The 14,799-nt window shown below is 51.2% G+C and overlaps 1 protein-coding gene across 1 annotated transcript; it reads right to left on the reverse strand.

Moving 5' to 3' along the window:
- Positions 1–1,199: 1,199 nt before the first annotated feature.
- LOC142014928 (uncharacterized) lies at positions 1,200–12,143 on the reverse strand. The gene is made up of 5 exons (XM_074998213.1): positions 12,120–12,143; positions 7,424–7,550; positions 6,603–6,719; positions 5,713–5,808; positions 1,200–4,507 (listed from the first exon to the last, which is right to left on the reverse strand). Exons 1-5 carry the CDS (start codon positions 12,141–12,143, stop codon positions 2,928–2,930), a joined length of 1,944 nt encoding a protein of 647 aa, XP_074854314.1. The 3' UTR covers positions 1,200–2,927.
- Positions 12,144–14,799: the final 2,656 nt, after the last annotated feature.

Consider the following 14,799-nt stretch of genomic DNA (forward strand, 5'->3'; position numbering starts at 1 on the left):
ATCTGTCCCCAAGAGGCACGTGCGGGAGCTCATTCCCTGCCCTATAGCATAAGGCAAGTCACATAGAGGCACTGCTGGAGCACCATCTCAGATGGAAGTGAGTTGAGAAGATACTAAGGGAGCTGGTCAGGCAGGAATAGCTTAGTGTTTTGCGCATTACTCTGCTAAACAAAGGGTTATAAGATCGATCCTTGAGGAGGCCATTTAGGGATTCAGACAAATAGATGCTAGGAATGGTGCTTAGCCCTGCCCAGGGGACAGGGGTAGATGATCTCCTAAGGTCCCTTCCAGTTTTAGGAGATGCCTATCTCCACAATGAATAAAAGCACTAGTTAATTGACCCTAGTGGTGTGAGATGTGGAGAGCACACCTCCAACTCCACCAGGCAGCCTTGATGAAACTCCAGTCACGGCCCAGGGGCACACAATCACCTGAATTGGTGCCCCCACAGGGACGGTGCTGGGAGAACCACCTCTCATTTTAGATACCAAAGCACTGGCTACCATCACAATTCTGGGGAGAGGCTGAGTTATACACTGACCTTGATAAGTGGCAGTTCCTTGGGACTGGAAGGACTTGGTATGGGATGAACTACCCAAGTCACAGACAGAAAATGAGGTCTCTCCTGGAAACTCGTGCTATTGCAGGGGGGCATGGTATTTCCGTCCTAACTTCTGCACTGTCTTCAGAGCCAGGTGCTGAGAGCAGCAGATCCTGGGTGGGAATTGCGGTATGTTCTGCACTGACCCCATTCTGCCCTGTGCTCTGGTCCCTAACCTCCCCCTGCAGATTCCAACCCCTTGTTATGCCCACCAGGCATTTCACACCCGTTTCCCCAGCCTCATATCTGGAGCCTCCCCTCTCTGGCTTGATGCAGCTCCATCTGCACCCTCGGGTGACCTCTTCAGACTGACACCCAGAAGGGTTTCACTGTGAGGGGCAGATGGTGTCCCCAGGCAATGAGTTCCAGCACATGCTACTTTTGGGGACAGATCCCCACAGCAGAGCTAGGCAGGGTTATTGGCTCCGTTACATGGTGGAGTCCGTTGGGTAAGAGTCAGGCAAAAATCCATTCCCTGGGGACTCAGGGCTTAATCATTTGCTGGTTTACAGCGCCTTTTACCAGCACAAGAGCTTTACACACCAACAACCTATTTAATCACTATGTACTCAGCAGAACAGAAGGCACACACGAAACATACAGTGTCCACTGCTGCCAATAAGATGAACTTTTCTGGATGGCCAATCAGGATCGGGTCTTCCTGGGGGACTCCAGTTTCTTCAGGATATCGCTGGCACTGGGATAAAGTCAGGCAGCTCTTTTCTTGGAGCTGTTTCCTAGAGCTGGGTCCCAGAGGCTCCTTTTGGACCCCAGTTTATAGCATGAATCTTGAGTCTTGACTGGCTGTTGATACATGACCGAGTTTCTGGGCACAGCCAGAGAAATCAATCCAGGGTACCTTTGCTTAAAACCGGGCCAGGTAGAGCCCCAGGCTGGGATTTTCTTATAAGGCAAAACCAATGAGCCACAGAAGCACCACTGCCAGCTCTCATGGCCAGACAAGTGTCACACAAGCAAACCCACAAGACTTCCCCGCCGCTATACCAGCCCAGAGTCAGCCCAACAACCCCCAACTGAGGTGAGAGGTTTCTTATGCCTATTTCACCTGTATCTCACTGGTTCTTCTGTGTCCCAAAGGGTCCAGCCACAGACTCCGGTGAAGATATACTTAGATCTTACCCCAAACAGCATGCAACTGCCAAAGCTTTTAGCTCTAAATATCTAAAGATTTATTAATAAATAAGAACGAACGGGGTTGGAGAGAAGAACTATTGAAGTGACACTTTAGATACATCAGTTGCAGATACCGATGCAGGCCAGCCATGTTGTCTGCTGATTCTTGAAAGCCTTTGTAAGCATCCTTTGGAGGGACGGGCCCCCAGTCCAGGCAGGCTCAAAGCATGAGGTCTGAACAACAGAGAGTCCCTGCCAGGGCCTGTCTTACAGTTTTTTCTCTGCGGAGGAAAAATTCCATGCGTCTGCCATAGGTCTTCTCTGACCACCTGACCAGCTTGGTTACCATGCAGTATTGCCATTGGTTGCAGCCCCAGAAGGAAAGTCCCCACTTCACAAAATGTGTACTGGCCGTTTGGGCCTTCGCTTAGCTCATTGTCCTGGCTGGGGCAGAGATCCAGCTCCCACTGAGAATCCTAGCCCTGAAACATTTCTAACACAGCTACAGAGCTCAAATTTATAACTTTGCATACAAACATGGCACAGGCGTATAAGTGGCATATGTAGATTCAGGGCATCATCAGCTTCCATTAGACACCTCACAAGGCCCCCTTGGCAGTACATATTGTGCCAATGGACATGCTGGATATATAAATGCCTTCCACATCCAATACACAATCCAGCCATGTCACAGCTGTACCTTCACCGATTATTTTATTGAAAATTGAGTAACCAGTCCTATGCACACAATAACGTCATTTTAACCGGTGTTGTCCCACCACCTCCACTGATTTACACGGAGCAACATTCATTATACAGGGGAGAGAAAAAAACTAAAGAACCAGACATGAGACAGGAACAATCGGGAAGCGGAGACCATAACAACAGGACAATAAGGAAATGACAATTTCACATCCTCAGTGATTGACAAGTCTTCTTGTCGGGCTGCTATCATGTTAAGTTTTCTTTAACCACCTGGAGAGCTGTTTCTTTCCCTGGTGGTAGCGGGTGCCACCAGGACAGGGTCTCCTCCTTAACAGCCTGGTCTGACATTCTTAATGTCAGTTAGATGGAATGGGAAGGTGTGGCTTCCTGCTTTACTGCTGACTGGCTGGAGCTCGTTTAAGCTGGCTGTAGACAAAGGCCTTCAGCTTCCAGCCTTACAACACGGGATCAGAAAAAAGCCTGATCCTTATACCTGGGCTGCATCTGCCGGTGCTGTGTCAGGCCCTGGCAGTGGTGGAGGGCCATTAGCGTGTGTGACCTGGTGCCGGGTGAGACTGGTCGATCGAGAAAAGTGCTTGCCACAGTCAGCACAGCCGTACGGGCGCTCCCTGATGTGAATGCACTCGTGCGTTTTCATTTGTAAGCTCCGTGTAAAGCTCTTCCCACACCTGGTGCAATGGAAGAGCCGCTCCCTGGTGTGCGTGTGCTGGTGTGTCAAGAGGCTTGACCTCCGTGAAAAGCCCTTCCCGCAGTCAGTGCACTGGAAAGTGTCCCCTCCGGTGTGTGTGTGCCGGTGTCTTTGCAGGTGTGTGATCCGGACAAAGCCTTTGCCACCCTCAGCATGCGTGTGCTGGTGCGGACGTTCCCCAAGATGCGTGCGCTGGTGTATTATCAAGTTTGCCATCCGCGCGAAGCCCTTGCTGCAACTGGTGCAGACGTACGGCTGCTCCCTGGTGTGCCTGCGCTGATGCGTTCTCAGGATTGAGCTCCGTGTAAAGCCCTTGCCACAGTCGGCGCAGCGGTACGGCCGCTCCCTGGTGTGCATGAGCTGGTGTGTTCTCAGGGTTGAGCTTGCTGCAAAATCCTTCCCGCAGTAGGCACAGTGGTACGGCCGCTCCCCGGTGTGCCTGCGTTGATGCGTTCTCAGGTTTGAGATGTACGCAAAGCCCTTGCCACAGTCAGCGCAGTGGTACGGCTGCTTCCCGGCGTGTGCCAGCTCATGTGTTCTCAGGTGTGACCTCCGTGCAAAGCCCTTGCCGCAGTCGGCACAGCGGTATGGCCGCTCCCCGGTGTGCCTGCGCTGATGTGTTATCAGGGTTGAGATGTATGCAAAGCCCTTGCCACAGTCAGCGCAGTGGTACGGCTGCTCCCCGGTGTGCGTGCCCTGGTGTGTTCTCAGGCCTGAGCTTCGTGCAAAGCTCTTGCCACAGTCGGCGCAGCGGTATGGCTGCTCCCCGGTGTGACTGAGCTGATGTATTCTCAGCTTTGAGATATACGCAAAGCCCTTGCCACAGTCAGCACAGTAGTACGGATGGTCCCCAGTGTGTGCGCGCTGGTGTGTTCTCAGGCTTGAGCTGTTTGCAAAGCTTTTGCCACAGGTGGCACAGCAGTAGGGCTGCTTACCAGTGTGCATATGCTGGTGTCCTCTCAGATTTGAGCTCTGGGCAAAGCCCGTCCCGCAGTAGGCACAGCGGTACGGCCGCTCCCCTGTGTGCATGCGCTGGTGTGTTTTCAGGCGTGACCTGTCTTTAAAACCCTTCCCGCAGTCGGCACAGCGGTATGGCCGCTCCCCGGTGTGTGTGTTCTGGTGCCTGGCCAGGGCGAAGGCATTTCTGAACTTCCTGCCACAATCAAAGCAGTGGTGGTGATCCTGCCCCATGCAGAGCCTCTGCTGTGTAGCCAGGTCCATCTCCTGGCTAAGTTTACCCCAGGCACAGACTGTACCCTGCACATTGCTCTCCTCATGAGATCCAGGATCCTGCTGCCCCTTCTCATTCTCCCCACATGCAGATGGTGTCCTTGTTCCCCCAGGGATCCCACACCCTGCTGGAGAGAGCAGAGGCAATTCCCGTATTAGATCATAGTTAGGGCTGCAGGTGCATCAAGGAAGGAAAAGTGTCACAGATGCAGCGGTTTTCCCATTTCCCTGGGTCTTTAAGAACCAAATCCAGGATACAGCCCCAAATTCAGAATGGGTAAACCACATCATTCTGCCAACCAAACTGTGCAGAGGTCAGAGTCCCCCAGGTGACTTGATCCTGACAGGCCAACAGAAAAAGTTCCTCTGCCCAGTTGGGTGTGGTGAGCACTGCATGTTTAGCGTGTGCATTCTACTTGGGAATGGTTAATAAATAGAGGCTATCACAGTGTCAGGCTCTTCGGCTGGCAAAAGGCCTGACAAACCCACCAAGATTAACCTTCAGCCCTGGGGACTGGGCAGGGACTGGGTGCCCTGAGCGTGTGTAACAGAGAATTCACGGGGGTCACAAGACCTGTCGTACAAAATGGTGTCCTCTGCATGGCGTGATCTCGCCCACATCATACATGACTGATTCCTCCCGGCCCTGACCCATTCCCAGCTTTCTCCTGCCTCCCTGAGGACACCACAACACGGAGGGACAAAAATCAGAAAGCCAAGGCAAAAAAAAGCCAAATTAAACCAGCCAGGGATATGAAGGGCAACAAACGAGTACTGTACAAATACACTGCAAGTGAGAGGAAGAGGAAGGACAGGTTGAGCCCACTGTTAAATGGGGAGGGAAAGACAATAAGAGAAAATGCAGCAATGGCTGAACTGCTGAATTACTCTTTTCTGTCGGTTTTCATCCAAAAAAATTCGCAGCGATTGGTCGACAAACAGAGTGAACATTAGTGTCAACAGGATGCGACCTCAGGCTAAGATGGGAAAAGAAATAGTGATGAATTACTTATGCCCGCAGTGCCGATACGTTCACTACAGGCGGAGAAGAGGATGCTGCATTGTGGCGAATATGCGAGTAGCCAAACCACAGCTCTTGTTGCCTTTAAACGGGGCTCCTCCTCAGAGCTGCACGCGATGTAAAAGGTTTGCTCATCCCTGCATCGCGCCGCTGAAGATGCCCGCACAGATGGGCAGATGACTATGCACAAGCTGAGCGAATACTGAGACCAGGAGAAGTGGCAAAGGGCTTCAATTCCAGCTAGGGTGACATAGGTTAGACACGTAGAAAATGTCCAAACTCGCAGGGTATTTAAGCACTGGAATAAATTACCTGAGCAAGTTGCAGAATGTCCACCGGGGGAGGATTTTAAGAACCATTTAGACCAATGAACGTCCGGGATGGCCTGGGTCATACTTAGTCCTGTCTCTGTGAGGGAGAGGAACTAGAACGGGGTGAGCAACGTCTTATGTCGGGCCCTGCTTTTTGTCCTTGTAATTTAAAGCACCGTCTGCCACCCTCATCGTGTCTAATGTAATGCAAACTGGTGGAAATGTTGGTTATGTTCATATAATAAAAACCCTGTCGGCACGTGTAAGAAAATAAGTCTGGAGAATGTAAAAACTTTATTCACCAGTATATAAAAGTGAATGCTCAGAGGCAAAACAGTAAGATACTTCAACACTGTTAATAAGAGGGATAAACTTGGGACCCAGCAGCCAATTGTGCTGTGCCCTCGCCCTTACGAAATTTCACACCCCTCTCATAAGGAAGTCCCCCAAGGGTACCCTGGACTAGATGAACTTCTCAGGCCCCTTCTAGTCCTACCTATTGATGCTTTCTACAGTTCAGAGACATGAAGGCCAGACAGGCTCATTTGACCCATCCAACCTGGCTTCCTGCCTATCCCAGCCAGAGAACCTCCCACAGCCACTCCTGTCTCCAGCAGAGTAACTCCTGCCTAAGCTAGAACAGGGCTTTGAGAACAACCCTCCCTCTCCACTGACAGAGACACTGCGATCAGGAGTATATCTTGTCCAGGGAGCAACTCTCCCAATAGTTTATCCACCTCCCACCTTCAACACTGGCACATAATTCCCAGCCTAAATTTTTCTCACTTCAGCTCCCAGCGAGTGGAGCTTGCTCTGCCTTTGCCTTCCACATTAGGCAGCCCTGTCCTAGCAGCTGTGTAAAGCAGAAGAGACTGAATTATCATCACCCACCTGAGAAGGGGGTCTCAGATCCAGAACATTTCTTAAAATTCTGGGCATCCTGGACCCAGAGCTCTGCCTCCTGTAGCTCGATCCGGCAGATTAAGTCCGGTGTGGAACCCGAATAGCCTGTTTGAGGGGACAGAATGAGTTTTATCACTGAAGTTTTGGGAGCAGTGACTCATTCATGTGTTTGAGCCGCCCAGCACAAAAGGGCTTTGGCCATGGTGTGTCTGCGGAGCACCTGGCATGACAAGGTCACAATCTTGCATGCTGCTTTTCAGAGGAATGTGGAAAGATCCCAAACAGGAGAATAAAAAATAAAATAAAGGAAACTTTCCTTGGGAAGAAAATTCCTCTATCTCCCACCAGGCAAGGTCACTTCTACTGTGAAGCAGCAATGTCTGTGACCCTTCTCAGTTTGCAATGGGGGTTCAGCCATGGCAGGTGTCACTGGGTGTCACTATTACACAGACCTCTCAGGTCTTTCCTAAGGGTGCAGGCATTGTTCAACTCTATGATGTTATACATATGATGTTCACTTTTTCTTGGGACGTGGGGAACTGTTACAAGAAAGTTTTTCTCTTTGCCTTATTTGCTCATGTGCTGTTTGCAACCACCTCTGTGCCAGGACTGAGGTATATAACACAAGTAAATAAGTGAGATAAAATTTATCTCCAGACTCTGCAACCCTGATTTCTCCTTTAAGACACAGCCAACCTGAAAATGACTGATGTTGGCCTGTTTGTCACCACTGGGGGAGCAGGGTGGCATGTGACAGGGAGGGAAGCCAGAGATTTCACAGCTTTTACAAACGGTTAATAACTTCTTACCCAGGGACAGGAGGGCCCGGTAATTGCTTAACATCTGGTCCCGGTACAGCTGCTGCTCCGGCGGGGACAGGAGCTCCCACTCCTCCCGGCTGAAATACAGAGCCACGGCCTCGAACGCTGCCTCCAGCTGTGGACACAAGTACCACACTCTGCGCTGGCCATTCCAGGCCCACCCAAACTCTCAGCAAGGGATGTGACTCACAGGAAACCCCCTCCTACCTTGCACAGCTCTGCCAGGGGAATCAGGACCCTGCTTTTCAGGGACAGGAGTCACCCTGTGTTCCCTGTGGGGCTCTGGCCCAGAGAAGGTCCAAAACCCTGGGCAGAGACCAGACTACTTCTCCCCCTGCCTGGTCAGAGTCCCCCCCACAGCCCTAGCGGCAGAGCCCAGTGTGATGAGATCTGCTCCCTATATGAACTGGCTACCAGGTAGCACTTACTGATATGTGTGATTGTAAGAAGCTGCTCCTTTAAGAAATTGCTCCTGGGTTGTAGCCCAGTCTTACAGGGAGCAGTTACATTTGCTGTAGTGTGTGTGAAATTGCTGGGTGCAGTAATGCCCCATCAGTAGCACTTACTATTTTCGCAACAGATGTCTGGGTAGTTGGACACACTCCCTTGCTCACTACCAGAAGAATGTAAGATTGTCGTTATTTGGTGGCTTGTCATAACTGCCTATAAACTTCTACCTGCTGTAGCTGATGCCTACAGATAGCATTTTAATACACTGTCCAGTGTGTGAGCCAGCTGTGTGTAGGGATCTATGTATTTTAGACTGCACCTGTCTGTCAGTGCTATTTTTGTTCAAGAACTTCTCTTCAACCACCAGAGCTACAGCCCCAAAAATTGGTATGCAGTCTCCTCTTATCCCAAAATCCCAGGGTTTGGTTGTACCTGGAAAATGGGAAATGCTTGAAATCCCAGGGTTTTCCAGAACATGAAAAGGACAGGGTGACAAATTTTAGACTCACCACTGGGGGGCAGTGAGCACAACAAACAGCCATACGGCAGAGTGACCATGGGGACAGTCACAAAATAGTGGCCACAGGGTTCTCCACCCTGCTGGGAGAGGTAAGCGCCCCACTACCCAAATCCTCTTCCAGCCCTGCTGCCTCCCTTCAACTCCCCCCATGGTATTAGCCCCCCCCCCCCGATCCTGTCACTTGCATAAACCATATCATTTTTCCTTTTATTTTTCTAACAGGGGAAAAAGAAACACCAGAGCAACACCGGATCAGTTGGGTAGTTTGCTGTATCACAGGACAGTTCTAGGAACTAGGACCTTTACCTGCTGCAAAGGACAGATTCGCATGGCTAACAATTTCTTACGCTCCTCTGAAACCCCTTTTTAAAGCCCCCGATCTGAGAAATTTTTGAGCACAGTGTTATTCTCGCATCAAGATTAGGGATAAGGATTTTTCTTTGCTCCAGGTTAACCTGCAAACCCTCTTCATTCTGCGACTCTTGTGACTTGCAGTTTCAATGAGGCACTTGAATTCAGCAGGAATAGAGGCTCTGCCCCATACCCCTGCCCCCTGCAGTGTTTCTCCACTGCTGTTCTGGCTCATTAAAAGGCTTGGTGGAATGCACTCTTTGATTTTTGTAACTGTTGTGTAATATGTTTTAAGCCTTTTGTGTTTTTATAATTTTCTAAGATGTGAGGTATGGAGGGAGGTCTGATAATTTTTAATAACAGACGAAACTGAGATGCAAAGAGTTCAAGCTTTAAAGCTGTTAAAACACAGAGAGACAAGGTGGGTAAGGTAGTATCTTCATATTTTGAAGCAGCTTTGGTTGATGAGAGATTAGCCCTTTTAAGCTTCACAGACATGGAGAAGAGCTGTGAGGAGTTCTAAAGGTTGTCTCTCTCACCAACCCTATTTGCTCCAATTAAAGAAAATACTTGGCTCACTTTGTGGCTCTTATCCAGGACTACAACAAAAATGCAAAATCCACTACATCACATGTCAAGATATACAAAATAAACACCCTAATACCAGACGTGATTTGTTGATTTAACTATTACTTCACTTGTCCATTTGTTACAAATCCAGTTCAGAGGTTTATATCATTGAATTTTAACTCTAACCAGTTCTCAAGCCGCATTTTTCTTGCTTTCTATAGATAATTTAATCATTACTAATGGAACTAGTTCAGAATTGCTCTGTACTGTGAAATCAGCTAATTTCTAAGTTATTTGGACCTCCCCCAAAGAAAAAAAATTCCCCCCAAACCCTAGACATTTCAGGTGCCTAAATATCCCCTAGAATTGTCGACAGTTAAAGTTGCCTTCCCCAGTCTCACTGCAATCTGAAATGGCACCACTGGTGAGTCAGGAGCGGTCAGGGCTCCAGAAGACCTGTGGGCAAGATGCAGCCCCCACCTAATAGCATGGAGCCCGCCACGAGCTGCAGGCCAAGCGCCAGGCACAAGGGGCCAGCGCTGCTGCAAACAGGGAGCTGCCAGTGCTTCTTCAGAGCAGCTCAAACTGCGGAAGTGGAACCCGCTGAAGGGCGTGTGACCCCCTCCAATTTTTTTTTCCCCCCACGGTTTCATTTCACCATCCGATGCCATTCAAGAACAGCAGCTGCCTCCTGCGTGTCATATCTGGGGGGAAATATTTAATTCAGGTTCCCTACCCCGTTCTTGGATCAGGTCCCACAGTCCGGGGTCACGTACGAGTGAGAAGCAAAAATGAAAACCAAAGGAAGCAGAACCCTCAAGGACGTGGCCCCCAGCTGGGAAGAAGAAATACATTCCCCTAGTGCATTCCCCTGGGAGGGCCCAGGCAGTAGACTGTGTGCGCTCAGCCCCATAAGGAGATGGCAGGAAGCTGGGCCTCCAGCGTAGGTTCCTCAATGCTGGGAGAAGCCCTGAGTCTCAGGGGGCAGATCTAGGCAAGTCAGGGGCTGCATCCACCCTCCCAGCCTTCAGTTCCCCACCCCTGATTTAAGCTAAAATAATCCATTCCCCATGCAGCTCTTAAAGCGGGGGTTCCCAAACTTTTCCGTATCACCCCCCCTTTTGATTTTTGAGAAACCCTTGTGCCCCCCACCTCTTCTTTACCATCATCCAACCCCCTTTTAACAAAAACTTAAACTTGTAATTTAAAATAAACACAAAAACGTGATATAAAATGTTATTTAAAATTAAAAATAAGCACAAATAGCTTTTCTTGGCCCCTTGCAGGTGCCTGGTGCAGCCCCAGCCAGCCAGCGGCCTGACTCCCGTGCCAGCCACCCACCTGCCTGAGACCTGCACTGCCAGAGCTGCCCGCCCAAGCCCCATGCTGCCAGAGCCAGCCAGCCAGCCATCCAAGCACCATGCTCCTGGGACCAACCATCCACCCACCAGCTGCCTGTCCCAGCTGCAGGCCAGCTGCTAGAGCCTCTCCCATCCCACAAAGCCAGGCACCACCAGCCCCCTCCACTTACCCCATCCCCCTCACCCAAACCAGACACCTCCAGCCACTGATCTGACCCCATCCTCCCCCCTCCCCTGCCCCACCCAATCCACATTCACTCACCTTTGCAGAAGGCAGCTAGCTCCACATGGGTCTTCGCCAGCTGTCTGCTTTTTATAGTGGCTGTGCCAGGTCACCCACATAAAATGGCAGGGACTGAGAGCTGGAAGCAAAGGCCAGCTCTTTCTCGGGGTTGCCTCACCCCCCTCCCTGGAGTTTCTTTGCACAACCCCCATTTTAGGAAACCATGTCTCAAAAGAAGAGCTTAGCCAAGAAGGAGTTTGACAAGTCCCTTTGCAAGGAGGAGAGAAATAGCCCTGTACTCAGAGGAGCAAGGGACTGAGCAGCTTCCAAGGGAAATGCGGGGTGGATCATGTGGACCATGCCCAGGATGGTGCGGGGATAGGGGCACCAAAATGCAAGTTTGCCCAGGGCACCATTTTCCCTAAGGCTGGACTCTGATCATTTTGAAAATCAATTGCTTCTAAGGCTGAACCAGCATTTTTGTAGTTAATCATTACAGCGCTAAAATGCACACTTGCGAATGTGGACAAAATAAATGCACTGCTGTATTTGACTCCTGCATTTAATTTGGTCACTCGTTAGCTTTATATACGAAGACTACGACTACATTTAAACGCCAGTTTTGAAATATAAATCCATTGTGTGTGCGTGTGTCTATATGCACATTACGCAGGGTGTGTGACATTATATATATATATATATATGAAAAAATATTGGAGCCCCATGATAACTCAGGTGGTTAAGCACGGATTTCTACAGGCCGGCTACTTTTTACTTCTGGATACCTGAGCCCTCCCAAGCTGCGACAGCTTCGTACTTTTACCGAAGTCCTTTGCCAGAAGGACACTTTCACTTTTACTGAAATTCATTTTTGGCGAAGTAACTGTACTTTTCCCCAAGTCACTTTTTGGGCACTTTTTTACGCCCCTGCCACTGGGTAATTGCTGCTCACGCTTCTGCCCAGCCTGTGCGGGGGCTCTGCCCTCGGGGACCCCCAGCAGCGCCCCGACCCAGGCCTGACCCACTGCTCCCCCCCCCCGCCCTGATTTTGCCTCCAGCTGCTTCTCCCCCCGCTGCATTTCCCGCTTTGTCCTTTCAACCCCCGGACAGCTCAGCAGAAACCAGCCCGCACCGGGGCCTCCCGGGAACCACCGCGGAGCCGGGTCGTCCCTCTCCCCGCGCACCGGGCCCCGGCCCCGCAGCCCCTACCTGCGCCGGCCCCGCTGCAGCCATCGCCGGGCAGCGCCTCCCGCCCCGCGCCTACGCCGCCAGCTTCAGCCTCGGGGGCGGCCCCAGCGCGGGGACCCTCCAGCCCCGCCCCCGCCCGGACGCCTGGGTCCCGCTGCCCGCCGCGGCTGCTCGCTGGGGGCCGGGACTGGCCGGAGGCTGCTCGAGACAAGCCGCTGCCCTCGCCTGTGGCTGGCTCAGCCCCAGCCACCACGGTCCCTGGCCCGGCCCCGGCTCTGTGCTGGAGATGGTGGCACAGCCCCAGCGGGTGTCGGCAGAGACCCCGGTCTTGGGAGAGTTGTGGGGGGCGGGGCACGAGGTTGCAGGGCTGGAAAAGAAGTTCAGGAATGAAACTGGGACCCAGGGACTGAACATTGGGGCGAAACGCGGCTGCAGCCATGGGGGGCGAGAGGGAGGACTGACCACAACCTCTATGACTTGGTGTAAATGACCTGAAGACAAAAGAGCCCCGTTCTGAAGGGGACACCCCATGCAGCCAGGAGAGACCCTGGCAGCTTCCCCCCCATGAGGACAGCAGCACAGAGAGCCGCATGGTCCCCCATGCCAGCCTTCCCTGGTGGAACTCCCCTCAGCACATCGCATCTGATGTTTGATACGCTGCAGAATTGGCGTGGGGCCTGAGGCGGGTTAGCGGGGGTTTACCTTGGGGTCTGTATCTGACCAGGGGGACGGATTGGCCCTGTCCCAGTGAAAGGGGTAACTAGATTGGGGGGAACAAACTTTTTACTGTGGATCCCACTTTTCGACTCTGCAATTAGCAGACCCCCACCAACCTGTCTAAAGTCATTCAAACCAACGGAAATTTCACTTACCTTCATATGGAAAAACAAACAAACCAAAAAAACCTTTTGGCATGTGTAAGGAAATAAGCATGTAGAATGTGAAAAAAATGTTGTTTGGTATATAAATGTGAATAACATACATAAGAACAGTAACAGTTCAACAAGAATCTATATAACCCACGCCGGATTACGGATGTTGCTGGACGAGAATGCACCGGACTAGAGAGGTTCAGCCTGGACTAAATTAAAAGCCTAGGGAGGTATTGGGACACTGATTTCAACACAGAAATTCCAGATACCTTGTAAGAGGTACTTGATAACTGGAGATATTTTCCTGTCTCTTGTGTTTCCCAAGCTTTACTGCTAATCCTATATCAGAAGGGAAGTGATGCAGAGGCACTGATGAAGCTCTGACTCAGACCAACGGGGATTGAGAAGACAGTGGGGGGCTGGTCACACAGTACTAGTTAATTGCCCCGGGTGTGAGATGTGAAGACCACACACCCAACCCCACCGAAACTTCACATCAAGGCATAGGGCGCACAATCACCTGAATTGGGCCCCCACAGCGACATCCCTGGAAGAACCACCTTTAGGTTTTAGTCGCTGAAGGACCGGCTACCAGCACAATTCGGGGGTAAGGTTGAGTTATACATTGACCTGGGTACATGGCTGGTCCCTTGGGACCAGAGGGACTTGGTGCGTGAGGAACTACCCAATTCACAGACACAAAATGAGGTCTCTCCTATGAAATCCAGCTATTGCTGGGGGGTTATGGTCTTCCATGCTCACCTCTGCACTGCCTTCCGAGCTGGGTGCCCTGAGAGCAGCAGCTGCTGGCTGGGAATTTTCCGCACTGGACCACATTCGCTCCTGTGCTCTCGCAGCTGACATCCTCCTACAAATTCCAACCACTTGTTAAGCCAACCAGGGATTTCATACCCCGATTTCCCCAGCCTCATGGCTGGGGCCTCCGCTCTGTGGCTTGATGCAGCTCCACCTGCACCCTCAGGTGACCTCTTCAGACTGAATAACCAGAGAGGTTTCACTGTCAGTGGCACATGGTGTCCCCAGCCACAGAGTTCCAGCACATGCCACTTTTGGGGACAGAACCCCACAGCAGGGCTGGGCAGGGCTACTGGCTCCTTTGGGTGGGGGGTCCAGTGGATCAGAGCCAAGCAAAGACCCATTCCCTGGGGACTCAGGGCTTAATCTTTTGCAGGTTTACAGCATCTTTTAACAGTGACAGAGCCTTATGCAGTAATATCCTACTTAATTGCTATGTAGTAATGCTCACAGGAACAGAAGGCACGCACTGAACATAACCATGCTCACTGCTGCCAATAAGATGAACTTTTCTGGATGGCCAATCAGGATCACGTCCACCTGGGGGACTCGTTTCTGCATGATGTCACTGGCACAGGGTTAATCTGAGGCAGCTCTGATCCTGGGGCTGTTTCCTAGAGCTGGTTCCAAGAGGTTCCTTTTGGACCCCAGTTTATAGCATGAATCTTGAGTCTTGATGGGCTGTAATATGACGGGGTTTCTAGGAACAGCCAGAGAAATCAATCCAGGGTACCTTTGCTTAAAACCAGGCCAGGATCTCCTTCTTTCTACGGCAAACCCAATGAGCCACAGAAGCACCTCTGCCTCCCCTCCTGGTCAACCAGGAGCCAGAAAAGCAAACCCACAAGACTTCCCAGTTGCAACACCAGCCCAGAGTCAGACCAACAACACCCAACTGAGGTGGGAGGCTTCTTACACCTATTTCACCTGTATCACATATGTTCTTCCGGGCCCCGAACGGGTCCAGCCACAGTCCCCAGTCAATATACACTTGGCTCTTACCCAAAAGAGCA

Source organism: Carettochelys insculpta, chromosome 6 (assembly GCF_033958435.1).
Source record: "Carettochelys insculpta isolate YL-2023 chromosome 6, ASM3395843v1, whole genome shotgun sequence".
In the NCBI taxonomy this organism is placed as follows: Eukaryota; Metazoa; Chordata; order Testudines; family Carettochelyidae; genus Carettochelys; species Carettochelys insculpta.